General features: G+C 39.5%; 2 protein-coding genes across 4 annotated transcripts in view; both read left to right on the top strand.

The window, feature by feature from the left end:
- The window catches only part of phka1a (phosphorylase kinase, alpha 1a (muscle)), a 95,020-nt gene extending 76,263 nt beyond the window's left edge, over nt 1-18,757 (top strand). Inside the window, exons 27-32 of one of the 2 annotated variants that reach the window (XM_052021062.1) lie at nt 1,658-1,699; nt 3,379-3,423; nt 6,733-6,894; nt 6,996-7,049; nt 14,722-14,922; nt 15,606-18,757. In XM_052021062.1, coding sequence (XP_051877022.1) covers nt 1,658-1,699; nt 3,379-3,423; nt 6,733-6,894; nt 6,996-7,049; nt 14,722-14,922; nt 15,606-15,779 — 678 coding nt within the window. In that variant the 3' untranslated portion in view covers nt 15,780-18,757. The remainder of the gene's footprint in view (nt 1-1,657; nt 1,700-3,378; nt 3,424-6,732; nt 6,895-6,995; nt 7,050-14,721; nt 14,923-15,605) is intronic. The other variant, XM_052021063.1, reaches the window with a different exon arrangement.
- A 5,977-nt stretch (nt 18,758-24,734) lies between these two features.
- Nucleotides 24,735-26,448, top strand: part of hdac8 (histone deacetylase 8) — a 69,846-nt gene continuing 68,132 nt past the window's right edge. For both annotated transcript variants that reach the window (XR_007956765.1, XM_052021340.1), the window contains exon 1: nt 24,735-24,880. Coding sequence is in view for 1 of the 2 variants with exons in the window: in XM_052021340.1 (XP_051877300.1) it covers nt 24,776-24,880 (105 nt within the window). In the remaining variant the exon portion in view is untranslated. The remainder of the gene's footprint in view (nt 24,881-26,448) is intronic.

Here is a 26,448-nt window from a genome sequence, read left to right as displayed (position 1 = left end):
GGAATATTCAAGGACATCTTCAACTATTTCACCATTTCTGGCTGAAGATAGTTCACTATTTCTGGCAATGTACCAAGTCATCACTGAGATGCGATATTCTTGGAGCTACATTGTTCAATAGTCCTCTACCATTCACAACCTGATGTGGCAATACCGATGAGGGTTAGCTGATTGGTTGTTTGTGGAATCATATTTCTGCCTATTGCAGGCTGTTTTTGTTGTTTAGCACATGTGGTCCAAAGTTGCACCCCTACCAGCTTGGCACCTCATTTTTGGGTTTGTCTGTTGCTGATCACCACGTCCTTCCAAACAATTCATTCTTGGTTTGACGATTCAAGACTGAAAGGGATGCTGAGCCATGAGGTTATGGGATATGGTACTGTTGCTGATAGCTCACAGTACCTCACAACATGGTTTTCCAGTTATGAAGTTCCAGATCAGTAAATCTATCTCTTTAGCATATGGGGCCATACAACATGATGAAGGTGTCCTCGAGAACATGGAAAATAGAAGTAGGAGGAGGGTTTTGGGCTCCTCTTGACAGTTCCACCTTCAATACACTAAAGCCTCATGTTTTATTTCAGCACAACTTTCTTGAACTACAATACTTTCTTGAACTACAATACTTTCTTGAACTACAATACTTTCTTGAACTACAATACTTTCTTGAACTACAATACTTTCTTGAACTACAATACTTTCTTGAACTACAATACTTCCTTGAACTACAATACTTCCTTGAACTACAATACTTCCTTGAACTACAATACTTCCTTGAACTACAATACTTTCTTGAAACTATTAAGGAATCTTTGATTCCCTTAATATCGAAAAATCCAACCTTCTCCATCTTGAATATATTCATCAGTGATCTCCATAGTACTCCGGGTGACAAATTTCAAAGATTTACTACCCTTTGAGTAAAAGCATTTCTTCTGTCCTGAAAGCATGACTCCTTATTTTGAGACCAAAACACCTGGTTCTAGCCATCCCGGCCTAGAGAAACATCAGCTCTGCATGTACCCTGTCAAGCCCCTTAAGAATTTTGTATCACCTATTAGATCACCTATAGAGTTTAGCAGAATGAGAAATGACCTTTTTGAAAGGTATGAAATGCTCAGAGGCTTAACAGGGTAGATGAAGGAAGAGCATTTCTCCTGGTTAAGAAGACTAGAACTAGGGATGCAGTGCAGTTTCAAGAGAGGAGCTCAGCAATTTAGGACCGAAATGAGGAGAAATTTCAGCACTGAACAGGTGACTTCTGTAACTTCCTACCCAGATGCTCTGTCATTGAGTGCATTCAGAACAGATTGATAAATTTCATGATATTGAAGAATCCAGGATTATTGGGATAGGGCAGGAAAATGACATTTGAGTTAGAAAAGCAAACAAGATCTTCTATTTCTTGCATTCTTAACACTGCCTTAACACAAGGAGAAAGTTAACCTATTATAATGTGTTGAGGAGGAGAAGAGAACATAAAATATATGTTAAGGGAACACTATGATCAATGGATATTTTTGCGGTTTGCTAGCAGTAGAATTGTGCTATCAATGATTCTGCTATTTGATAAATGTATCCTTTAAAGTGTTTAACTCAAAAACTGTTTACAGTCGGTGACACTAATATATCTGATATTTTTTTCCCATGTTTGTAGATGGATAAGCGTAGATTTTCTGCTGGTGTAACCAATACTGAGGTGACATATTTGTAGCTGGAGCTATAAGCCTTCAGAATTTTTCCATCCTTTTACTTTATTGGCATACCTAATTACTTCTTTACAGAGCACTAAATCCTGTGCATTGTTTTAAAATTGCAGCTTAACCATCAGTTTAATATTTTTATTTAAAATAACAGTGCATCACATCTACAGCAGTGTACTTCTACAATCTTGTAATTGTTTATGCATGCTTTGATCATCATTTTATTGGATAATTGCATGTACCACAGAATAATACATTTAATCTTCATCCTTAGATAAATTTTAAAATTTTATAACTAAATATTTCTCCCTAAACTGATATTGTTTGCTGGCAAAAACAAATAATTTACTTCCACATCCTCCACAAACTTTTCTCCCCATCTTGTACTGGGAACAAAGCTGGTACTTGTTTAGCATCTGTTCGTAACAGCATTATTAAAATGTGGGCTTCATTGATTTAGGAATTGAACATCCGCCTCACCACTTTCTCAAGCTATGTAGGTTGATTGTTGTGCTTTGTGAAGTCAAAAATATTGATTTAACTGTTCTTGAATCAATGGCATAGAGAACTGTAAATTTTTAGTTCATTTTTTTCTCGTCAATATTGCCTCAATGGTGATATGCTTTTGCCTGAAGTAGAATAATGTGAGTCCAGTTTCATTCCAAAAATAGAGCATATAATCTGGACTGACACACAGTATAAGATTGAGTGAGATCCTACTTTTCAGATCCAATATTAATCCGAAACTCAATGTCTTTCTTCTCTCTAGTACCTTGGAGACTATGGTGCTTTGTCCTGGCCCCCTGAAACAGGACGCTGAAATATTTTATCTGATCACATTTCATTTGCACTTTATGGAAACCTTCTCTAGAAATTAGCTGCCACGTTTCCTACTTTATAGCAGTGTTTGTAACTCAAACACATTTCCTTTGGAACATTCTGTAGATGAAAAGGGTGCTACATGAAATCATGTTGATTCATTTACTTTTTGTTTTGGAAGCTCACTAAATTATTCCATGAAAACTCTCTGCCAGAACTTGATTATTTGGAATTTATTTTTCATTTAGAAATTGAAAGAATGTTGGAAATACCCAACAGTCAAAGAACAAAAATTAACCTTTCAGATATAAACTAACTAAAAGGCAAAATTAATTAATTTGCATTCATATAACACTTTTTCATCATTGGGATGTTCCAAAAGATTCACATCCAGTGGAATGATGTATCAACCTACAGGATTAACCCTTCCCCCCTTTCCATGGAACTGCTGATTATTTGCAGCATTTTCTATTTTCATTTGAGATTTTCAGGATTTTAATAATAAATGCTGGCAATGTGAAATAAAATACTACTTGGGAAATACAGAGGAATGAATGTTCAACATTTAAGAGAAAAACAGGTTAATATTTCAAGTGGAACTTTACCCCAGTAGAAACCTACTCAGTTGCAAATTACAAAGATTTCTGTTCCAGTAACATTTCTTAACTATGGATATTAATACTGCTTTTTGCATGATACTTAAAAAAAAATGAAATAATTTTTGTCATGGAAGCTTAACCTCAATATTTAAGATCACTAACTTCCAACTTGCTTTGACAGGCCAGAAATCCACAAAATCATATTGCCTACATGCTATGTTTATTAATCTAACTAATGTTATTTCTTACCCTTGTAGACGGGAACTTTGAAGTCAGTGGACAAATCTGATGAATTACAAGAGGTGATTATTTCTGTTACTAATGTTGCATATTTATTAATGTATTTTGTCAATTGATTTATCAGAATTGTGTCCTCCTAACATGACAAATATCATTGGACATTAACTGCATTAAGTGTCTTGAGCTTTGATGTCTGATTTTCCATGGTCTCAAGGATAGGCTGAGTGGGAAAAGTAGAAATGGGTGAAAATTCACTCAAATTATGAAACAAACGCCAGTTTGTTGCTTGTGTGCTCCTGTAAGAGTTTCTGTGCAAAACAAATTTAGATATCTCAGTACATTGGATTCTATTTCAATGTGACTAACTTAGCTTAATGACTTAGTGGCTGTTCTTTCAAGTTAAGATAAAGTTATTGGAATTGGTACCTTGTCTTCAATCAAGGTTCTTTACCCTGAACACATGAAAATCTCTGTGACCCATTGGAGATCCAGGACATTTCTTTATTTTAAACCTCATGAATACATATTTCTCAATCAGTTATATTGATTTCCTACTATATTGTTACAAGAAATACACCATGGGATATCTTGTGTCTTCTTAAGCCAGATTCAAATAATCAGTATATCAAATGTGTGGTCATAATGACCTCTTTCTGCAGCAGCAGCTCTAATAATCTGGATGTTAGCTCTTCTTTCTGGACTCGTACTTCACAAGTGTTAATTGTTCCAAAATATGGAGCAGAACTGCAGCAGAGACCTTTCCTTGGACTTGCATAGCTCTATTTCTATTTGTATGAAAGTGTGATCTGGAGGTACAATGCTAAAATCATTGCAGTGTGGAATTCAATCTCTGTAAAGATAAAGTGAAGGAACATTGAATGAAAGTAAAGAACCTTATTTTCATTGTATTGTAATACACAGAACAATGGGTTGTGATCAGTATTATTTAATTCAAACAATGTAGTTAAGCTTCACGTAAGTAATATGAACATGTTACACTTTCCCACATCTTTGCTTAATTTAATCAGATTGATTATTCTGTGCTATAGTCCAAACCAAAACCTTTTTCCTTGCATTCTGTTTAAGCAGATTGCCTGCCTGCAATTTTGGATTGTATCTTTTTTAAAATGTTTAAACAAATCAAAAAAAAGTTCCTTCCAATAATTCCCTAATCACAGACCAACAGATCAAAGGGTTTTGTTTTTCCAAACCCAGTTCAGCAAACCAATTGCTCATTCTTTAACCTTTGGAAAAAACAACTTTTGTCATTCAACACTTGTAACAGGTTTTGATGCCCCTTTCTTTAAATTACCAAGAATGTAGATTGATTTTGGATTTCTAGTCTTACAAATTTCCTTTCTCCAAATACTTTATGCTGAAATATTAACCTATCAAATCCCAAAATCTGATTAAATCTTATTCTTCTTGGCCACCATAACTTGAGCTACTTTCAGATTAAGATACTATTGAGTGTTTGTTAGGAATTGTATGGATTATCACTTAACACAATTGTTATCCATAACTGTTTAAATTTCAGCAGAATTAGAATGCTTTTTTAGAAATGTGTTTAAACAGTATAGCTAGGGTTTCTGTCCAACTAAATTGACACTTATTTGATATGGCCCAATGGTGCAGGAGAGATGCATGAATGAAAAAGAAGGAATGACATATTTTATCAAGTTCACACAATTCAGTAAACAATCTTGACACTTTTTGATGAGAGCTAAATGTGTTCACCATTTGTTGTATCCTCTCCTGGAGTTCACCTGATACTTGAATTTCTTCACCTCTTATCTTTCACACACGCCACCTCTTTCCAACCATTCGTCACACTCTTCTGGAGTCGGTATGGCTCAGGAGTTTTGAAGAAAATTATTTCATGACAGCTCTTGTTAATTTGTACTATTTGTGGTTGTGGGCCATTTTACATAGAGGGCAGTCATGAGACAGGTTCTGGGGAATCAAGCTGTCATGGCTGGAGAACTACTTAGAATCTGGAGCCATTACTGTAACAAACCTTTATTCATTCAATCTCAGTGCAGGGAAGGTTAGGTGGAAGAATCTCCACAAAAATCAAAATAAATAGTTTTATACTTCTAGATACAATTACGTAACATGACAAATGATTATCAGCCCATCAGGTATGCCCATGACCAATTTTGGTAGGGCTGGGTGGCTAAATGACAAACTGGAACATCCCATTGTCCATTGCATAAGTTTGAGCCGGAGAGCTCCTCTTAGTATTTGGACGTCAATGGTTCCAAGCACCTTAATTCTAAAATGTATGTATGCCCTAATATTTGACTCATTCAGACCTTGTCTGTTTCTTATGGGTGACTGTTTTCAGCTATTTAATATATTTCACACCTATTCATGGTCCATTCATTTATTATTTCTGTCATCCCGATCACATCAGTGTGTCATGACATGGAGTTTTAATTTGTGTCTCAAGGGATTGATTGGTGTCCAATCAACAGATCTTTGTCTCACCTATCTTAACAAGGCACATTGTGTTTCCTGCACGTTTGACCAACCATCTCAGAATGCCTCATCCTGATATTACATTTGTTTTATCCCAATATCTACATACATGTCGAGGAACCAATTATTGTCTGTGTGAGTACCATGATTAGTTTCCAAGCACTTGACAGGTGGCTCCTTGCTGTGTGAGCAGTGCAGCTGCTGTTCTATTGGAGAGCAAACTTTGTTTAAACAGCTGTATCTTGTGACTTCAAGGTGGGTAATTGCTTGTAAGTATCAATAAAAGACTAGTTCTATGATGCGGTGTAGACATTCAACAGAGGAGGTTTGAAGGATGGTTCTTGCTTATGTCAAATGGTTAATATACCCTCTGACTATATCTGTTTACTCTGTAACACAAGCAAATGGGATAAGCTGAAAAACTTGCTTATAAAATGGAAGGGCCTATTATTATTTGCAAATAATAAAGACCCTAAAAGGTGGCTAATTCCATTTAACATCCTTTCTACCAGAGCCACATAGTTTTAGTAGGTAGCCATTCTAAGTTGTCTATCTAACAAATTGTCATGGTGTTGGACAGGAGAATTGTGACAATTTTAAATTTAAAATACAAGATATTTGTGTGACATTAGTAGATTAAGTGACTGAACAATTATGTTTGGACTCGCAATGTTTGATTAAAAACCTGCCACTGCCAGAAATGAGCAAGTTTTTCAAGTAGTTAGTTACATCACAATTTCATTGGATATGTCTGTTTATAGTTAGCTTGAGCAATCCATTATATGCATGATTTGGACATGGATAACGTGAACAGATTTAAATTGCTTTCCTCTGCCTTAAAATACAGGGGAAGGTGCATTATTAGTGAGTCAACTTACTTTACATTACAGCATACACTTAAGATGCCTGAATCTATCGGTCTTGATCCATGGCAAGGTAGTGATCAAGGAGACACACGCCAGGGACAGTGGTTGCGGCGACGGCGCATCGATGGTGCACTCAACAGAGTCCCTGTTGGTTTCTATCAACGAGTTTGGAAAATATTACAAAAGGTCAGTGTAGCCTGTGAGTAAGTGTTAATTGTATTTTCTTACAGTAAATGTGTCCTTTATGAAGCAAAATTCTATTTCATAATTTTATCTCTACTTTGCAGTGTCAAGGGCTGACAATTGAAAATTACATTCTCTGGTCATCTACAACTGAAGAGGTAAACCACTACATTATCTTTAATTTATCTGACCCCACAGTAAAATCTCAAACTTGAAAATTATTTATTTGGTATACTGCAACTGTAATATCACATCAACCACCAATTTCTGACTAAATGCAATAATTTTGAATGAAAGCAAAAAATTCTTTAAATATGCTGCTGGTCAGGAAGTATCTTTGGAGAGTAAAACAAATTTAAAAAGACAGGACAATTAGAGGAAAAAAATAAAAAGGAATGCTCTGCAATAGGCTTGGAGAGATCAAATGAAAAATGGATACTGGTCCAAGAAATGGCATAAGACACAAGGTATAGATCAAGTGTAGCTGTAAATGGGAATATCAGAATCACTTCTAGTAGCTGCTGCCTAAAAATAAGGGAGTGCTCCTCATAATCTGAAAGGGTTGAATTTGTGCTGGTGTTAAGTGGCAAACCAAAAGATGATGTTTCATTCATGAGACTTTGTTGGACTTTGTCACAGCTTAATGACAATTTGTGAGCAGTATGGGGATTCTTGTGCTCCAAATTTTAGTGTTGTAGACACTTCAGCTGCCAAAATGGTATCTGATGTGCATGGGCAAGTGCCGTACTTGTGAGCTAATAACTGATGAAAAGATGCAGAGGTGGCAAACCATTTTATCGGCATGGCTGTTTTGAGGCTCAGTGCTCCAGTTAACATCCCTTAAGCATATTCAGCTGTATGAAGGATAACCCCCACCTCAAGCTAAAACTATTTAAAGGGATCATCATCTCTCTTCAGGTGAGATGCTAATTGATTTCTGTCATATTGTACAAGTGTTTGGTGTTTTCTGAAATTCTTCAAAAACTACGGACTTTGGTATGGAATTTGCTAAAGAACTTGACTTCCACAGTTGTTCTCAAATGTGAGTGCACCAGTTGGCAATTCACTTGGAATATGATATTACTGCGAAAATAAGAAGTGTCATAGGGACTAACAAGCAGCTAAAGGAGGAAAAATGAAGAGGAGGAACAAAATAGGCTTTCACTGGGACTATTCACCAGGATGTTTCACCATTTCTTCTGCTTGAATCTCAGTGAGGAACAGTTTGTGACAAGCCTACACTTCAGTAGACACATTCCTGCTGCAATTTACCACCTGCTGCAGAATGCATCTCCCCTTTGTGACGCAGGCCGACTTTTAGTTGCACAGACTGGCTTTAATGGGTGCCAGCTACTTGCAGTATCAAATTGTGTTATGGGGCATGTGGCCATACAGCAGCACAGGCTGCATGTTGTAATCATGTTAATTAACAGGCAGAACGAATTTGGTCTGCTGCCTGAATTGGAAGCAATGAGCATGGATTAATCCTGCATGACGATCTCTGTGGCTGTTTTTATGGGATATCAAATTTAGCTCTAGTCATCTCTCCCAGCACAATTTAAAAATAATAGATTATGGCCTGGAGAAACATATGATACCTGAAGAGACATCTTAAATTAATGTTGCACAGCTACCCAATAAATGTTATTTTTGTGCTCCTGATTTTGTTAAATTAATAATGCATGAGGACACTACAGAGTATACAAAGAGAAACAGATTGGCTAGAGGTCTAAGGTAGGGGGGGTCAAGATATCAGTCGGAGGTGGGCACAGATATCAGAACCTCAAAGGTGAGGTCACCTGCTTGATGTCCTGGATTTTTGGGTTCACAATCTAGTTGGTGGGGTAGTGAGAACAGAGCTGGTGATCAGGTTGCGTGGGGAGGTGGGGATAAGGCTTTGCCTAAGGACTTGGAGGACTTGTTTTTGATTTGTGTTGATCTTGTAATGACCAAATGTTTCCTGCAGCAATATTGAGGCTTTGGCATGCACATAAGCACCTGGAATGCAGATACTGAGCCATCAGTTTTTTTTAGACCTACAAGTCTAGAAGGGCAGTAAGAATGAAAGCAGATGGGAAGCACTGTAACCCGTGGCAATGTTCCCTTCATTCAATGTGCGTATGCACTTACAGATCTTATCTCTGGAAAGGAATTTAATTAGGAAATGACTTTTATCCCATCTTGGACATTAAATCCAAAATTTCATTAGCTAACAACTAACACCACAAAGCAGGACCTTCTAATTTTGTATGTCTCAGTAACAAATTTCACCTACCAATTCCGCTATCAGTAATAGAATATTAAATGATGTAGGACAGAGGTGACATTGTTCAGACCAGAAAACAGATTATTAGCTTTTGCTGAAAAAAAAGTTCTCTACTTCAATTTCTTTCTCTTCTCATGACTGGAATATTTAAAGGTGCATGAGAGCAGTCTGCATGACTTATCCTATTTTACAATGAAGAAACAAATTTAACTGCAAGTCAGAAGCATAATGTTCATGCACTCACATTCTTTTTAACTTTTTAAGAATTTGCACAGGCCCATGGATATTAGTTTCCTTCCACTACCCTCTTAAGCATTTGCCCACTCTCTCTGTTTATAGTTCATGGCTTTGCATTCAGGTATTTTGGAATTAAGCTTTGATATTACCTCCCTAAACGTCCCCTACTTTTAAAGCTGCCTTGAAACCAATCCCTTAGTTAAAGTCATCATTCTTTAATATCTGCTATTTTAGCTATTGATCTTTGCTTGAATATGATCTGTGTTCCATTTTGGAACATTACCAACAATAAAGATGTATCAGTCACAATACATGCAATTTGGATGTCTCGACTGCCCCATAGGCAATCAGTTTTTATCATGACAGCAATGTTAAAACAGAAAAAGGATAAAACAAGACAGATGATCCAGCGTCAACCTAGGCATCGAATTTGGACACAGCAAAGTTGCTCCAGCCCAGTCTAACTTTCAAAGGTCTTCCCCATGAGTATCAGGGGACTAATCTCTAAGTTAGGAGAGCTGACTAAAAGACTGATTAAGCCATATATATATATTTTACTTAAGCTCTATATTTTACAGGCAACATACCAGACTTCTTCATCTGAGCCCCTGTGTACATTCTGTCCAGTAGCCCTGGGAATTCTTAACATTGACTCTAAAACCCCATGAAGTCTCATTGTATCAAGTCAAACAAGCACAAGGAAACCTCCTCCTGATTACCTCTAACCATCCTTCCCCAGTTATTGAATCAGTTGAATAATACTTGCAAGTAGCAAAGTCACAGAATATACTTGGAAGGGAATTTCATTGTCCATTGCCTTAAGAAGCTCGGTAGCACCATCATTGACAGAGTTCTGAAGGAAAATAGCTGTTGGATTAGTCTGCATAAAGAACCAATAGAAAGGAATAACTTATTTGACCTGGTGCATACCACGCCATTTGTTGCAAATACATCTGTCCATGACAGCATTAGTAGAAAAGACCAAAATATAATCAACTTAAGTTGTGTGGCACAACCTACATTCTAAATGGGATGGATTTAGATAATTTTTTTTTGAAGCACTGTGACAATAGACAATAGACAATAGGAGCAGAAGTAGACCATTTGGCCCTTCGAGTCTGCACCGCCATTTTGAGATCATGGCTGATCCTCAACAATCAATATACTGTTCCTGCCTTGTCCCCATATCCTTTGATTCCCCTATCTATAAGAAACCTATCTAGCTCCTTCTTGAAAGTGCCCAGAGAATTGGCTTCCACTGCCCTCTGAGGCAGTGCATTCCACAAATTCACAACTCTCTGCGAGAAGAAGTTTTTCCTCACCTCTGTCCTAAATGGCCTAGCCCTTATTCTTAAATCATGCCCCCTGGTCCTGGATTTCCCCAACATCTGGAACATATTTCCTGTCTCTATCTTGTCCAATCCCTTAATAATCCTGTATGTTTCAATCAGATCCCCTCTCAATCTTCTCAATTCCAGCATGTACAATCCCAGTCTCTCCAACCTCTCAGCATAAGACAGTCCCAACATCCCCGGAATTAACCTCGTAAACCTACGCTGCACGCTCTCTATAGCCAGGATATCCTTCCTTAACCCTGGAGACCAAAACTGTACACAATACTCCAGGAGTGGTCTCACCAGGGCCCTGTACAAATGCAAAAGAATCTCTTTGCTTTTGTACTCAATTCCCCTTGTAATATAGGCCAACATTCCATTAGCCTTCATCACTGCCTGCTGCACTTGCTCATTCACTTTCAGTGACTGATGAACAAGGACTCCTAGATACCTTTGTATTTTCCCCCTTACCTAACTCCACACCATTCAGATAATAATCCGCCTTCCTGTTCCTGCTTCCAAAGTGGATAACCTCACACTTATCCACATTAAACTTCATCTGCCAAGTATCTGCCCACTTACCCAACCTATCCAAATCACTTTGAATTCTCCTAACTTCCTCTTCACATGTCGCACTGCCACCCAACTTTGTATCATCAGCAAACTTGCTAATGTTATTCACAATGCCTTCATCTAAATCATCAACATAGATCGTAAACAGCTGCGGTCCCAGCACCGAGCCCTGTGGCACCCCACTAGTCACGGCCTGCCATTCTGAGAAATATCCATTCACCCCTACCCTTTGTTTCCTATCCGCCAACCAGTTTTCTATCCATGTTAATACCCGTCCCCCAATTCCATGAGCCCTAATTTTACCCACCAATCTCCTGTGCAGCACTTTATCAAATGCCTTCTGAAAGTCGAGGTATACAACATCCACTGAATCTCCCTCGTCTATTTTCCTGGTTACATCCTCAAAAAACTCCAGTAGATTAGTCAAGCATGATTTGCCCTTGGCAAGTCCATGTTGACTCGACCCAATCCTATCATTGCTATCCAAATATGCCGCTATTTCATCCTTAATAATGGACTCTAGCATCTTCCCCACCACAGATGTTAGGCTAACTGGACGATAGTTCCCCGTTTTCTCCCTCCCTCCTTTCTTAAAAAGTGGGATAACATTAGCCATTCTCCAATCCTCAGGAACTGACCCCGAATCTAAGGAACATCGGAAAATGATCACCAATGCATCCACAATTTCTAGAGCCACCTCCTTTAGTACCCTGGGATGCAGACCATCTGGACCTGAGGATTTGTCAGTCTTCAGCCCCATTAGTCTACCCATCACCATTTCTTTCCTAATGTCAATCCACTTCAGTTCCTCTGTCACCCTCTGCCTTTTGTCCATCCTTACCTCTGGGAGATTTCTTACGTCTTCCCCCGTGAAGACAGATCCAAAGTACTTAGTAAATTCGATTGCCATCTCTCTGTTTCCCGTAATAATTTCACCTGATTCGGTCTTCAAGGGCCCAACATTGTTCCTAGCTACTTTCCCTTCACATACCTAAAAAAGTTTTTGCTATCCTCCTTAATATTCCTGGCTAGCTTGCCTTCGTACCTCATTTTTTCTTCCCGAATTACCTTTTTAGTTAAATTCTGCTGCAACTTAAAAATTTCACAATCTTCTATCTTCCCACTCAGCTTGGCTCTGCCATACTTCTTCCTTTTTAACACAATGCTATCTCTGACTTCCTTTGTCAGCCACGGTGGCCCCTTTCCCCTCTTTGAGTCTTTCCTTCTCTGGGGAATAAACTGATCCTGCACCTTGTGCATTATTCCCAAGAATACCTGCCATTGCTGTTCCACTGACAATTCTGCTAGGATGCCCGCCCAGTCAACTTTAGCCAGCTCCTCCCTCATGGCTCCATAGTCTCCTTTGTTCAACTGCAAAATTGACCCTTCTGATTTGCCCTTTTCCCTCTCCGATTACAGATAAAAACTTATCATGTTATGGTCACTACCTCCCAATGGCTCCTTTACTTCGAGTTCTCTTATCAAATCCTGCTCATTACACAGCACTAAATCCAGAATAGCCCTCTCCCTGGTCGGCTCCCTGGTCGGCTCCCTGGTCGACAATAATCAACTGCAGAAACGACACCAGCAGAATCTGTCAACTCAAGGTCTGGCATCTTCCTCCATTACATAGAACAGTGCATCGCAGGAACAGGCCCTTTGGCCTATAGTTTCTGTGCCTACCATTATGCCAATTTAATTTGCATGCCTGCCTGTACGTGATCTATATCCCCCATTCCCTGCCTATTCATGTGTCTGTCTAAACGCCTCTTAAATGTTGCTATCATAGCTGCTTCCACCACTTCCCCTGGCAGCATGTTCTAGGCACCTACCATACTCTGTGTATGTATGTATGTATAACAAGCAAGCAAGCTTGCCTTGTAAACCTCCTTTAAACTTTTCCCCTCTCACCTTAAAGTTCTGCCCTCTAGTATTTGACACTTCCACCCTGGGACAAAGACTCTATTTACCATATCTATGACTCTCATAAATTTTATATATTTCTATCAAGTCACCCCTCAGCCTCGCAATACAGAGAAAACAATCCAAGTTTGTCCAGTCTCTCCTTTTTGCTTATACTTTCTAATCCAGGCAACATCCTGGTGAACCTCTTTTGCACCTCTCCAACGCCTCCTCATCCGTCCCGTAATGTGGTGACAGAACTGCACACAATATTCCAAATGTAGCCAACCGAAGTTGTACCACCTTCAAGGTTCACTAGAATGGTTCCAGCAATGAGGGATTCAGTTTGCGTGGTTAGTTTGGAGAAGCTGGGGTTGCTGTCCTTGGAGCAAACACTGTTGAGAGGTGGATACTTTTTAATAGAGTAATTTATGAACTGGACTTCACTAATAGGGACTGTGGAAACAGATATATAGTTTCCAGCTATGTGAAAACAGAATGTTTTACTCATTCTATCCCAGTTCAGTCCAAAGAGCAGTGATCCTTGGGCAAACACCATTCGATAACTCAGTACCGCTGGTAAAACAGCTGTTCACTAGTTCACTACTGCTGTCTTCTATCTGTGCCTCAGCTCATTGAGACACTACACCTTTAATCCTGTGGGCAACAACTTTACTAATGGGTTTATAACACGGTGGTACCTGAAATTTATTTTTAATATCTCTTTCAATTGCATTACTCTCATCAATCTTCTATTACTTCAAAGAACCCTTTTAATTTTGTCAAATATTATCTCTAACAATCTGTAACAGCATTCATTTATTAACCCATATTTCTTAAGATGTGATTAATTTTGTTCAGATTGTTTACCGAGCACTGAGATTAAGCTGACTGGCCTGTAATTGTCAGGGGTGTAAACTTGCAATTCTCCATTTTTCTGCATCACTCCTAAATCTCAGACTGTTGGAAGCTTATAACCAAATCCAGATACATCCCATCCAAACTCACTGCGTTACAAACCTTTAACAACCTTAATTTGTTTTTGTCCTATTCTATTCCTCTGTTAACTCCTCCTCAACTGTGACATTAGCAACACCCTCATCATGCCTCAGCCCACATGATGATTTATTCTCTTGGCTCCTATTTGACCCATGTTCATTTGACCAGCCCTTTCCTATTTTCACATGGAATAGGACAGGATGAAAAGTATGGTACATAAAATGAAAACTCTATTTTCAATGTAAACTAATATAAACAGTAAAATTACTTAAATGTCACTTCCCATCATAATGTTTTCAGTGTTGCATAGCATACTGAATAGCATAACATATTGTATGTTCACAAAGGACATTTTATGTTTCCTTTGAGTCCATTCTCATACATTCTTTTTGCCTTGGTTTTCAGTTCTTAGAACTTAAAGCATTTGGCTTGGTTCTCTACCATATAATGAAGGTGACATTATTAATATAGATGCTAGATGCAGATTTTCATTTACTTGATCATTTTTTTTCTGAACAGATGACTCCTGGTGAAATTAAGTTTGCTGTTCAGGTGGAGACTTTCCTAAATTGTGTGCCACAGCCAGAATATCGGCAACTTCTCGTGGAGGCGATCCTTGTACTGACCACATTGGTGGATGTAGATATACAGAACATTGGTAGAACAATTCATATTGAGCACATCGCACACATAGCAAATAACTTATTTGTGGAGGAGCAGGTAAGAACACAAAAAGGGATTTTATTTTTTTCTTTTCTGGTTCCAATCCCTTTGCTGGCTAAAGTTTTGGAGGGGGAGAGGGTAATCTACAAAATCCAGTTTGCATCCAGTTTTGTAATCACTTAAGGGCACCAATTCTCTCCTTTTTTTTCTCCATCAATGCTGTAAATGTTTTGGAAATTTCTGAAATAGTTAAGTGCCGTGAATAATACAAGAGTGGGAGTCTGAATCCATAACGGTTGTTACCAGACTGATGTTCAGAGACTTAGATTATTGATATGGAAAAATACATTTGTCTTGCCATAGAAGCTCACAAAGCATTTAAATTCAAATCATTTAATAAATTTGGAATAAAAAGCTGGAATAATAGTAATCATGAAATTACTGGATTGTTGTAAGAGTACATTTGGTTCACAAATGGCCTTCAGGGAAGTAGGGAAGGAAATCTACTGACATTACATGTGACTCATAGCAGTGTTCTCTGAAATGCCTGGCCCATCAGGATGCAACTAAGTTAGATAATTGAGGATGGATGATAAATCCTGTCCTTGTGGCATCTCCATGTTTCAAGAACAAATAAGATAAAACAAAAATACATTATTCCTCTAGATTCATCTTGAGTCTGAACTATTCATTCTTTAACAGGGCTGTGGCATTAACTGTATTCTCACTTCTTTTATTAGACAGCTTTGGGAGCCAATGATGAAATGCTAGAGAAGGATAAAGCCACTGGGATTTGTAAACTGCTTTATGACAGTGCTCCAAGTGGTCGCTTCGGTACCATGACTTATCTTTTGAAGGCTGCAGCCATATACATGGAAGATTTCTTACCAGATGACGGGTGCCAAGTGCAGTAAGCTGATCATTAAGTTTATTGGCTCAGATTAAATTGCAAGACTGAGCACCAAGAAGCACAATGAAAATTGGATGTTACCCGACACTAATAATCCAGAAACTTTGTTCACTCACAGTTGCAAAGAAGAAATGACTGTGAATGAAATACTTGTATCAATTAAATCTTCCAGGGACGCATGACCTAGTGTATTTTTTTTGAACCCCCTATTGTTTGGTAGAGACTGAGGAAGATCTGAGATTTTATATAAATCTTTTAAGTGAATGGTAAATGCAGAAAAATTGCATCATTAAATAAAGCAAAACTTTATGCATGGCTTTATTGCAGACTATTAAGCTCAAAATTCAATTAATTTGTGCTAATGGATGACTTTTCTAGTCCTGTATAAACTTATTAGGACGGAAAGTATGGTACATGAAATGAAAACTATGTATTTTCGATGTAAACTAATATATAAACAGTAAAATTACTTCAACGTCACTTCCCATCATAATGTTTTCAGTGTTGCATAGCATACTGAATTTGCATTAAGAATACATAGTTCTCATAAGTTGGAGAAAAGTAAACCCCAGGAACAAATAAAGCAATGTAATGAAAAAGTGTTTTTTCCTCACTGACAAGGACAACATAGATTTTGGTCCTGTAGTTTGTATTTCCTTTTTATTTATATTTTTTAAAAGAAATTTACACGTTGACAACAATGATCATTGTAACACATCTGCCTTATCTTAATCTATAAGAAACTCTTTTAGAAGTCAAGTACAGTTTAAAAATCAATTAGAACAGAATCTTTCGTTTATTTTGGCAATATACTTGTTATCTTTGCCATTTGCTCAACGATTTTCTTGTGGATGAGCTGTTTAACGTATAAATATGCCTTTATCATTTGCACACAAGGACGCTCAAGCCTGTGGAACTTCAGAATGATTTACAACTGCATTCACGAGGCAGCTCAGTTACTTGGAATGCCAGATGTGCACTCAACAATTGCATAAACTTTTGTGTTTGAGTATTATAGCAAAGGGGTAAAAAGTAGAATGGAAGCTGAGAGTGCAGAGCAAGCTGTTTTAGATGATACTTCTGAATATGATATCTTCATATCTACAATGGCCTTGAAAACTGCATCATATTCTAACAAGATATCAATTATACTTCACTTAATTCAACCTACTTCAATACTTTATCTATCCTCAGGGAAAATCTAGATCAGTTACTAAAATATTTTATTAAAACAGCAAATTAATTTTTTTTTGTTGTGCTAATAGTTTTAACTGATATTATTTTACCTGAACAATTATTTGCATATATATAATGGAGTTCTGTTGTTGTCTTCCTAAATTTTTGTGTTGCCTTGCAAATCTATGCCCAGTTCCATGTTTGAAATTCTCTAATTGGTTTCTGCACTGGCACAGCACTGTAAGAGCACCAATCAAAGTCTTTCTCTGTTACTGTGATGCATAATCCATTTTTGACCTAGTTTATGATGTAGTTAACAAATACATCCTTCTACACCTCTTACCTGTTGTCAGTAGGATGAGGTAACCTTACCCGATTTTACCCAATGGTGTGGCTTGAAAATCCCTTGTCAGTGCTTTTTCCAGTTCTGCAATGTCACTTTTGAAATCTCTATGGATCAATCCTTGTCCACACACAAGCTTCTCTCCAGATGGCCTGTCAACAACATCAAAGATATGAAATCCAGTTCCACTTAATGTTCATCACACCTTACTAAGGATACACTTGCCTTGGAGGGGTACAGTGCTAGAAAGATATGGAAGTTAAATTACGATGGTCAATTACAGAGACCGAGTCTGTGCTCCCTTGAGATAGGAAAATTAATGGACAATATAATTGATAATTAAACGAGCTGATTTTTGTCTTTGTGGCACCCTTATGTACTGGGATGGCAGAACCAGCATAAGGGAGAGATTGGGTCAGTTTAGCCTATATTCATTGTATTATAGAAGAATGACAGGGGGTATCATAGAAAATTATAACAGGTTTAGACAGACCAGATACAGGGAGGGTGTTCCTGACAGCTGGAGAGAGCAGAACCAAGGGTCACAGTGTCAGGATAATGTGGCAAGCCATTTAGAATTGAGATCAGGAGAAATTTCTTCACCCATATGGTGGTGAACTTATGAAATTCTCTAGCAATGGAGACCAAGTCATTAAATATATACAAGAAGGTGGCATATCTATTTTTTAATGTCAAAAAGATCAAGAGAAATGGAGAGAAAATGGGAATGGGATATTTAAATGGATGATCAGCCATGATTGTGTCGAATGGTGGTGCAGGCCTAAAGGCTGAATGGCTTATTCCTGCTCCTATTTACTATGTTTCTATGTCTATGTCTTTGTTGAGGAATTCAGAACAATTAGAGCTAGGCTACTCAGGGATTATGGGTTCTTCAAAGAACTTATTTTTTCTTCCCTATCCCTCCACATAAAAATGAAGCCAACAGTGAGAGCAATTGAAAACTTAATGCTAATTTTATCATAACTCAAAGCCTTTTTTGCAGTTATTTGGACCTTTTTGAAGACCACTACTTATCCATCATGCAAAGAATCATTTATGTAGTTCTCTGAAACTTTTCCAAGACCACTATTAAGGGTGATGGTGCATTCAATCCTGACCTCTCTGAGAAGCTTGCGCATTCTCCTGTGACCACAAGGGCTTCCTCCTACATCCAAAGATATGTAGATCGGTAAGTCAATTGGCCTTTGTAAATTTTAGTGTGGAAGTGGCCATTAGAAACTGGGGGGGAGTTGATGGGAATATGGAGAGAGGGATTAGTCTAAATAGATGCTTGATGGCCGATGCAGACTCAGTGAGCCAAAGGGCCTGTTTCTGTGCTGTATGAGTGTCCTGTGACCCTTGTATCTATTCACCAAACTGAACACAATATAGCACTGTGTTTTATGTAATACAATACCCTCAAGTTCATCAATGGATTTACTGTATTGAACATGAACCTTTGGTGATCACAATAAAATCTTCCTCAATCTCCTTCAGAGCATGTGTTTTTTCCGATCTGCCTTCTCTAAGTTAAAAACCACTTCCCTTTGGTTCAATTTGATGGTGGACTCAAATCTCTGTGTTAGTCTTAACTTTTTATTTGGAATGTGGACATCACTGGCAATATCAGCAGTTAATATATGTCCTTAATTGTCCCCTGTTGCCTTAACCCTTGCACGTATTTTAGTATTTTCAAACCTACTGACCATACTACCATCACAACTATCCAGTCTATTAATACAATGGTGAACAGCAGGTCTAGGACTGATCTGTGGGGAACATCATTGCTAATGTGTCTCCAGGCTAATCAACACCTCTAGTTACATTTTTTGGCTGCAAGATTAGAGTCAATTCCTAATCAAACATACAAAAATCCTCATGAGAACTAAAAGATACCTACCCAGAAATTGGATCTCACAGTGCTTTTTTTTCCCCAGCAATATGCAATTGAAAATCAATTTAACCTGGAGCAAATCACATGATGGCCTATTTGTGGGCCATATCGCACTGTTCGGGAAAGTTGATTGAGCACTTTCTGTATGAGTCACCCTTGTGATTTCTTCATAAAGAAGCACTGCAAGGAAGCCCGAATCACACTGCTTGGGGACACCCAGGACAACGTGATCTTAAAACTGTAGCACTGACCCGTTGAGTATGCAGGTCAGTGAAACATGTAACCATATCCTTGGGCCAGCCCCACCCTTGACCTGCACTGCCCCACTTCCCCAACATCTTTGATCTGTGGGCCCTCCAACCATGCCCCAAACCAACTCCCTGACTATTTTTATCATGCCTTACAACTCATCTTCAGCTATCACCCCCAAATATCTTGATGTCAGTCTTCATCCCTAATTCATTCTCTTCCACCACCCACACACCCCCCCCCCCCACCTGCAGTTTTCATCATCTTCCCAATGCTGCTGGCACTGTCCCCTCCACCACTACCACCTCTTCCCCCTCCCCCACCACCTTGTTATTATTGGTCTGAATCCTGAACATCCCCACTTCCTGACCCCACCAATGATAATGGCCAGCCTGATCTCAGCTCATGCCGGCTCCAATAACACTCCCACTCCCAAGTCTGGTCTCTAGTACGGAGTGATAAACTTTCAAACCGGAAGAAGTTGCTATGCCCTAGTTTGCCAAATGAAGCTCAAAATGGTAAAGTACGTATCTTGTAAAGCAAGACTGATCGAAGGAGAATCACAACAGATTTATATCTTCCTCGATCCCAGTAACTTAATCAGAACAGTTAAATCAACTTTCTTCCTATTCAAAAGATACGTTGAGTACTTCCAATGGCCTGTTTAAATAATGAAAGCTACTGTGGAAGTTATTCACATTTTGTTTACTTGTAATATTTGGTTAACAATACCATTAATCTAACAGTTTTGCTTAAATAGAACTGTACCTGAGGTTGTGCAGTTTGAAATGTGAGGCATGAAACTTTTTGTAATGTGGTTGGATAGCAGTTAATAGTAAGGTAACATATAATGTATATTAATACAATTCAGTATCGCCTAGTTTTCCCATTTTTAATAAATATTCAGTGTAGAAACACCTAAACTTTAACTGGGATTCAAAAATTTCATATTAACATTTCAAAATTTCCGGGAAGTATACTGCTGAACACTCAGAAATGTAAAAAAAAATCATTCAATGAAGGAGATGAAGCTCCTTAATCTATCAGGGACTGTGTGGTACAGTTACTCTCACAATGTCATTAGGAAGGGAGTTCCAGGATTTTTGACCCAGAATAGTGAGGGAATAACAATATAGTTCCAAATCAGGATTGTGTGGAACTTGGAGGTGGCGCAGTTCCCATGCTCCTGTCATGGTTCCATGGTGAGGAAGGTACCATTAAAGTGCATCTTGTGCATGTTACATACCAAAGTGTGCTGGTGGAGAAGAAGAAAGTGAGTGTTTAAGACAATGGGTGTGATGCCAATAAAATGAAATGCTTTGTCCTGAATGGTGTCAAGGTTAACTAAGATTGCACATATCCAGGCATATGGCAATTGTTCCTTCAGCTACCTAACATAGGCCTTGAAAATGGTGGTATGGCTTTAGGGTGCCAGCAAGGAATCACATAGAATACTCAACCACTGACTTCATTCATTTGTGACCTTGGCATCATTGTCAAAACCAGTGTCTGCTGGTCATCCATAATGGCCCCCAAAGGTTGTGCTGAGGTCCCACAATTCTATAGGTTCCAGGATTATGAAGGAAAGGTGACATATTTCCAAGTCAGGATAGCACGTGACTTGGAGAGGAACCTGCAAGTGGTGATGGTGCTCCCATACACCTGTTGCCCTTGCCACCTTGGTGGTAAAGGTCACGGATCTGAGAGGTGCTGTCGGACTAGCCTAGTTAAGTCACCGTAGTAAATCCTGTACATAGCACACACTGCATCTGGTTGTGGAAGGAATGAAATGTTAAGGGTCAAGCAGGCTACTTTGTTGTGAATGGTGTTAAGCTCCTTGTGAATGCTTTTGGAGCTGTCATCATGCAGAGCAGTGGAGAATATTCCATCACGCTCTTGACTTGTGGCTTAAAGATGGTGGGAAGGAATTAGGGTGACAGGAGGTGAGTCATTATTGCGAGATGTGAGTTACTTCAGAATATCAAGATTCCAACCTACTCCTGTAATCTCCATATTTACGTAATTGTTGCAGTTGAGTTTCAAATCATGGTGACCCCCAAGATGTAGGTAGTACAGGACTGTGAAAATTGAATGTCAAAGGTAGGTGGTTAGACTTTCTTGTTGAGATGACCATAGCTGGGCACAAATGTTATTTGCTACTTATTCCCACAAGCCTGAATGTTGTCTGATTGTGCTGCACGTAGATACAGACCGAGGAATCGTGAATGGAATTGAGCATTGTGAGGTCACCAGCGAACATTGCCACTTCTGAGTTTACGCTGGAAGGCCATTGAAGCAGGTTAAGGGGCACTGCCTGGCACTGCCCTGTGGAACCCCCGCAGAGATGTCCTGAGGCTAGAATGATTGTTGGAAAATAGTCACACATGTCCTGCTTTGTGTGATATACGAGTTTAAGCACAGCTACCCATTGATTTCATTTTCTGATGCCATACTTTTTGACTCTACATTCTGTCAAATGCTGTCAACGTGTCAAGGATAGTTGCCCTCTCTGTCTCTAGAATTCACTCTTTGGTCCATGTTTAAGAGAAGGTTTTGATGAGTGAACCTAGCAGATCCTGAATTAGGCATTCATGAGCAGATTATTATATAGAACATTACAGCACTGGACAGGCCACTTGACCCATGATGTTGTGCTGACCTTGATGCCAATTTATACTAAATGTCTTCTTCCTGTGTATCATCCCTATCCTTCCATGCCCTTCATATTTCTGTGTCTATCTAAAAGCCTCTTAAACTCCACCAAACTGCCTGCTTCCACTACTACTCCATAACCCATTCCAGGCACGTACCACTCCCTGTGTAAAAGAAAACTTGCTGCTCACATTACCTTTAAACTTCCCCCCTCTAAACTTAAAAGCATGTCCTCTGGTGTTTGACATGTGCATCCTGGGGAAAAGATTCTGACTGTCTACTCTGTTTAAGCTTCTCATAATTTTAAAAAAACTCTATCAGGTCTCCCCTCATCCTCTGATGCTCTAGGGAGAACAACCCAAGTTTGTCCAACTTTTCTTTATAGCTCAAACTATATGCTCTAATCCAGGCAGCCTCCTGGTAAACCTCGTCTACACCCTCTCCACAGTCTCCACATCCTTCCTATAATGGGGCAACCAGAACTGCACACAATACTCCAAGTGCAGTCTGACTAAAGTTTTATATAGCTGCAGCATGACTTCCTTATTCTTATACTCAACACCCCTACCAATGAAGGCAAGCATCCCATATGCCTTCTTTACCACCTTATCCACTTGTGTAGCCACTTTCAGTGAACTACGGACCTGGACCCCCAAGATCCCTCTGTACCTCAAAGCTATTAAGGGGCTTACCATTAACTGTATGCTTTCTCTTTTCATTTGACCTCCCAAATTGCAACACCTCACACTTGCCCGGATTAAACTTCATCCGCCACTTCTCTACCTATATATGTAACTAATCTATATCCCACTGTATTCTTTGATGGTCCTTTATGCTGTCCACAACTCCACCAATCTTGGTGTCATCCACAAACTTGCTAATCCATCCATCTACATTTTCATCCAAATCATTGATATATGTCACAAACAACAAACTTTCAACTTATTGGTCTGTACTTGCTGTTTGATTGTACCCTCAGTGATACATTCCATCATGTTACTGATGATTGAGGATAGACTGATTGGGTGGTAAATTTGCTGCTCTTGTAAGCATGGTAATTAGGTATCAGGACCAGTTAAAGTCCTGGTCTTTGGTATCAATATGATGTTCTTGAATGTCAAGATAGGTGGATAGACTGTCTTTTTGTCTATGGCCATTTCCTGGTACTTGTCAACCCAAGCCTAACAATTTTCCAGGTTTTATTGCAGGTGGTCAAAGACCGTTTCATTACCAGATGAATAAAAAAGACTGCAGATGTTGAAAATCTAAAATAAAAACAGAAAATGCTGGGAACACTCAGCAGACCAAGCCATACATATGGAAAGAGAAACCGATTTCAAATCAAAAGAATCGGATGGAAAGAAACTAATAATGTTTCAGGTCAAAGGTTGGGAAAGAGAGAAAACATCAGTTGAAGTTAAACTAAACAAAAGAACAATTAACTGGAAACATTGTTTGTTTCTTTCCACATAACTGGAGACTGGGGAATCATCAATGAACATCCACACTGTTGATTTTATGCTGGAGGGAAGGTCGCTGATGAAGTTCCTTATGATGAGTGGATCAAGGACTCCATTCTGAGAAACTTCTGCAGTAAATCTTGAAGCTGAAAATGACAGGCTTCCAACAACCAAACCAACCTTTTTAGTGCGTACTATTTGAGCCAAGAGAAACAAAGGACTGCAGATGCTGGAATCTAGAAGAAAAACACTACGATGCTGGAGGAACTCAGCAGGCCAGGCAGCATCTGTGGAGAGAAGCAGGTGGTCAACGTTTTGGGTCAGGACCCTTCTTCAGGTTCAATGAGTTTTCCCACAATTCATACTTAAGGGGTTTCTTCAATGTCAAAAAGTGTTTATATAACTAACATTTGTATTTTATCCAGGCTGTAGCATCTTTCTCCCCTATAATCAGACGTATTCTGTTCCTACTAAAGTTACAAAGCAGTCAGTGCCATCACTGTGTTTTTGACAATCTGGAGCATATCATGCCTGATCACTTTCCAGGCTTATGCTTTGTGATTCTTGAAACTCTGTGCAGAAAATAATCACTGCACAAATGTGGAGGCGTAGAAGTAAGAGATATTAAAGCGAGGAAGAAAAACTAACCGAACTAAAGTCGAACGTAATGTATCAAGATGCACTTGATGAGTTTGTCACAATCCTCCCCACCATCGAGGACATCTTCAAAAAGTGGTGCCTCAAGAGGGTGGCATCTCTCATTAAGGACCCTCACCATCCAAGGCATGCCCTCTTTTCATTACCACCATCAGGGAGGAGGTACAGGAGCCTGAAGACCTAAACTCAATGATTCAGGAACAGCTTCTTCCCCTCTGCCATCAGATTTCTGGATGATCCATGAACACATGAACACTACCTCATTATTCCTTTTGTTTTGTACTATTTATTTACTTTTGTAATTTACAGATTTTTATGTCTTGCACTGTACTGCTGCCGTAAACCAACACATTTCAGGTCACATGCCAGTGATAATAATTCTGATTCTTTCGGCAACGTTTTCCCGGTTCAGTACACTGATGCACAACCCTTGTCTTTTCCCCGAGCTGTTGCTGCCGGAGGAGGCGGAACGGTCCTTCAGCCGGGAGAGGTACTCGGACTCTTTTCCGGGTTGCAGTAGGCGGACGAGTTGGAGGGAGACGCTGGCCGGAGCCGGCGGTCTGTCGGAGATGGAGGCGGAGGGTTTGGAGTCGCCCATCGCCACCAACACAACTTACATCTATGCTCCCGACTATATCGAGAGATGCGACTCCCTTTCCAAGATCTCCCGACGGGTAAGCGAGCGACGGGGCGTTGGGGTGGGTGAGCTGTCGGCGGTGAGGGAGAGGGGTCGGAGCCTGAGGCCACGGGGCAGGAGAGTCACAGCAACCGCCGGGGTGGGCTGGGAGGGTCGGCGGGCCCTCCGGTCGGCACCGGGGGGGGGCGGCAAGTATCGAATGTGTCAGAAATCAAATCAAATTCTGCTGGGAACGATAACAGATAACGTCGCGATGAAGGATGATACAGGCCTGATGAATTGGCAGGTGTTCTGTCTTTTATTTTCCTGTCCGTGCAGTATTGTCACCACTCTGCCTTGGTGGTAGAAGTATTTTAATGTCAAGTTGGCCGCCTTGGTGGTAGAAGTATTTTAATGTCAAGTTGTTTCTGCCTGCGGATTACACTCGGTTAGGTACGTTGGGCAGGCTACGTCGTACACCTGCCCATCAATAGACTCTACTCCGAGCCCTGTCATAGGAAGAGATTACCAGGCCATCAGCAGAAAGGATTGAAGGAGGTGTTCACAGCTTCCTTGAACAAATGCGATATTCTACTGACTCCTGGGGATCTCAGGCCCATGACTGCTCAAGGTGGAGAAGGAGCACCCTGGATGCTATTGAGAACCTCGAGAACATGCATTGAGCACAGAACCCTGTGTGAGAAGCAGAAGCAACACATTATTTCACAAACTATCCATTCAAACTGTCAGTCACCACTTGCCCCATCTGCAGAAAAGTTTTCAGATTTCACATTGGCCTTATTAGCCTCCTCAGAACCGACAAAACTGGAGTGGAAGAAAGTTGCCCTTGATCCTTAAGGATTGCCTAAGAAAAATAAGGTGATGTGTAAGATGGAGAAGATGGGTATTTATTTGAATGCTTAGGTGCTGATCATGTCACCATCTCTATTCCAGATGGTGATAAATTTCTAGATTCTTACTCATAACCATGAGGATGAGCTTTCAGCATCCCATCACACTCCTGACAAGCTCAGCAGGTGGTGGAAAGATCTTGAATGGTTAGAGGACAAGCCATGTGGTAGAGAGTACAATTTCTGTTCTGCTTTGGTAGCAAATGGCTGTTCCAGTTAATCATCGAGAAAGCTACAAAATGTTAACATGCTGTTGAAGTCGAGTTTATTGTCATGTGCACAAGTACGGTGAGATACAGGCACAATGAAAAAGTTGCTTGCAGGCATTATGTTCAGATAACACTCAGAATATAAGTTATACAAGACAGTGAAGAAAAAAAACAAGGCATTGGTGCGAACAAAAAACACAGTCAGAAACAGGTCCATGGTAGTCTCTGGTATTTCTGTTGCTGAGGGTTAGGGTTGTGCAGGTTGGTTCAAGAACCTAATGGTTGTGGGAAAGTAGCTGTTCCTGAACCTGGTGGTGTGGAACTTCAGACTTCTGTTCTTCCTGCCTGACAGTAGCAGCGCAAAGAGGGCGTAATCTGGATGCAACTTTGCTTTTTAGTTGCTTGAGTTAATCATGAAGTTAACTGTATGATCAATTCAAGCTTGTATGTATGTATGCAAGTCTTGATGCAGGCTGACATTGGTCAGAAGAGTTGGGAATAGAGAA

The sequence above is a fragment of the Pristis pectinata genome, chromosome 8, assembly GCF_009764475.1.
Source record: "Pristis pectinata isolate sPriPec2 chromosome 8, sPriPec2.1.pri, whole genome shotgun sequence".
NCBI classification, from domain to species: domain Eukaryota; kingdom Metazoa; phylum Chordata; class Chondrichthyes; order Rhinopristiformes; family Pristidae; genus Pristis; species Pristis pectinata.
This window is presented reverse-complemented; position numbering and strand designations above follow the sequence as displayed.